Raw genomic sequence first — 2,073 nt, forward strand, 5'->3', positions numbered from 1 at the left:
GCTACAGGTCCAATCAGAAGCTAAGGAGGTGGAGCCAAGCTGCAGACTGAAGGTGCTACAGGCGAGTCAGCAGAAAAGAGACCAATCAGGAGCTGTGTTCTGGCCGTCAGCGTGGCGCTCCAAGCTCTGCTCCTGCATCACCTGCCAGGTAACACTGACCGTGGTTTGAGCTGCTTTAAGGACTGTTGATGTGAGAGGGGGGTCATGTAGAACCTTTTTACTGACGACTCGACCGTGGAATGGTCTGACAAGTCCATGCTCAATAATCCAGGTATACAATCCAACATTTTTCAGTCAGGTCATCTGGACAGTTTCTTTTTTTTTGTGCTGAAACGTTTCGTCTTCAATCCAGAAGGCTTCATCAGTCAAGGAAACACACAACACAAAACTGATTCTTCCCCCGACAGCTTACTCCAAAGTGGAACAAACCAGTTCTGCTTGAAGAGGGCCAGCAATGGAGGAGGGGCGTACCAAAGAGACCATCTTATCACAAGCAGAACTGGTTTGTTCCACTTTGGAGTAAGCTGTTGGGGGAAGAATCAATTTTGTTGTGTGTTTTCTTGACTGATGAAGCCTTCTGGATTGAAGGCGAAACGTTTCAGCACAAAAAAAGAAACTGTCCAGATGACCTGACTGAAAAATGTTGGGTCTGACAAGTCTTTTTCTCTGACGCCACGGAATGACCTGACTACCTGTCAAGGTTTTCCTTGGCAAGTATTTAATTGTTGTCTGGACTTTGAGACAACCTGACGGGTCTTCACCTGATGAGTCTTCGTCACATGACAGTCTCCACCTGACTGTCTCAACCTGACAGTCTTCGCCTCACTAGTCTTCTTCACCTGACGAGTCTTCACCTGACGAGTGTTCACCTGATGAGTCTTCTTCACCTGACGAGTCTTCTTCACCTGACGAGTCTTCTTCACCTGTTTAGTCTTCTTCACCTGACGAGTCTTCACTTGACAGTCTTTTTCACCTGACAGTCTTCACCCGACAAGTCTTCTTCACCTGACAGTCTTCACCTGACAAGTCTTCACCTGACGAGTCTTCTTCACCTGACGAGTCTTCTTCACCTGACGAGTCTTCTTCACCTGACAAGTCTTCACCTGACGAGTCTTCTTCACCTGACAGTCTTCACCTGACAGTCTTCACCTGACGAGTCTTCTTCACCTGATGAGTCTTCTTCACCTGACGAGTCTTCTTCACCTGACGAGTCTTCTTCACCTGTTTAGTCTTCTTCACCTGACGAGTCTTCACTTGACAGTCTTTTTCACCTGACAAGTCTTCACCCGACAAGTCTTCTTCACCTGACAGTCTTCACCTGACAAGTCTTCACCTGACGAGTCTTCTTCACCTGACGAGTCTTCTTCACCTGACGAGTCTTCTTCACCTGACAAGTCTTCACCTGACGAGTCTTCTTCACCTGACAAGTCTTCACCTGACGAGTCTTCTTCACCTGATGAGTCTTCTTCACCTGACGAGTCTTCTTCACCTGATTAGTCTTCTTCACCTGACGAGTCTTCTTCACCTGACGAGTCTTCACCTGATGAGTCTTCTTTACCTGATGAGTGTTCTTCACCTGATGAGACTTCACCCGACGAGTCTTCACCTGACAGTCTTCACCTAACAAGTCTTCACCTGACGAGTCTTCACCTGACGAGTCTTCTTCACCTGATGAGTCTTCTTTACCTGATGAGTGTTCTTCACCTGATGAGTCTTTTTCACCTGACGAGTCTTCTTCACCTGACAAGTCTTCTTCACCTGACAGTCTTCACCTGACGAGTCTTCTTCACCTGACGAGTCTTCTTCACCTGACGAGTCTTCTTCACCTGACTAGTCTTCACTTGACGAGTCTTCTTCACCTGACTAGTCTTCACTTGACAGTCTTTTTCACCTTACAGTCTTCACTTGATGAGTCTTCTTCACCTGACGAGTCTTCACCTGATGAGTCTTCACCTGACGAGTCTTCTTCACGTGACAGTTTTCACCTGACGAGTCTTCTTCACCTGACGCGTCTTCTTCACCTGACAGTCTTCACCTGACGAGTCTTCTTCACCTGACGAGTCTTCACCTGAC

At 47.4% G+C, this 2,073-nt stretch overlaps 1 protein-coding gene across 1 annotated transcript in view; it reads left to right on the top strand.

The window, feature by feature from the left end:
- Positions 1 to 2,073, top strand: part of LOC119418405 (putative E3 ubiquitin-protein ligase UBR7) — a 21,350-nt gene that overhangs the window by 6,803 nt on the left and 12,474 nt on the right. The window contains exon 10 of the mRNA XM_037685680.1: positions 29 to 148. Within this exon, the coding sequence (XP_037541608.1) occupies positions 29 to 148 (120 nt within the window). The remainder of the gene's footprint in view (positions 1 to 28; positions 149 to 2,073) is intronic.

This window comes from Nematolebias whitei, chromosome 12 (genome assembly GCF_014905685.2).
Source record: "Nematolebias whitei isolate Nwh7 chromosome 12, NemWhi1, whole genome shotgun sequence".
Taxonomy (NCBI): domain Eukaryota; kingdom Metazoa; phylum Chordata; class Actinopteri; order Cyprinodontiformes; family Rivulidae; genus Nematolebias; species Nematolebias whitei.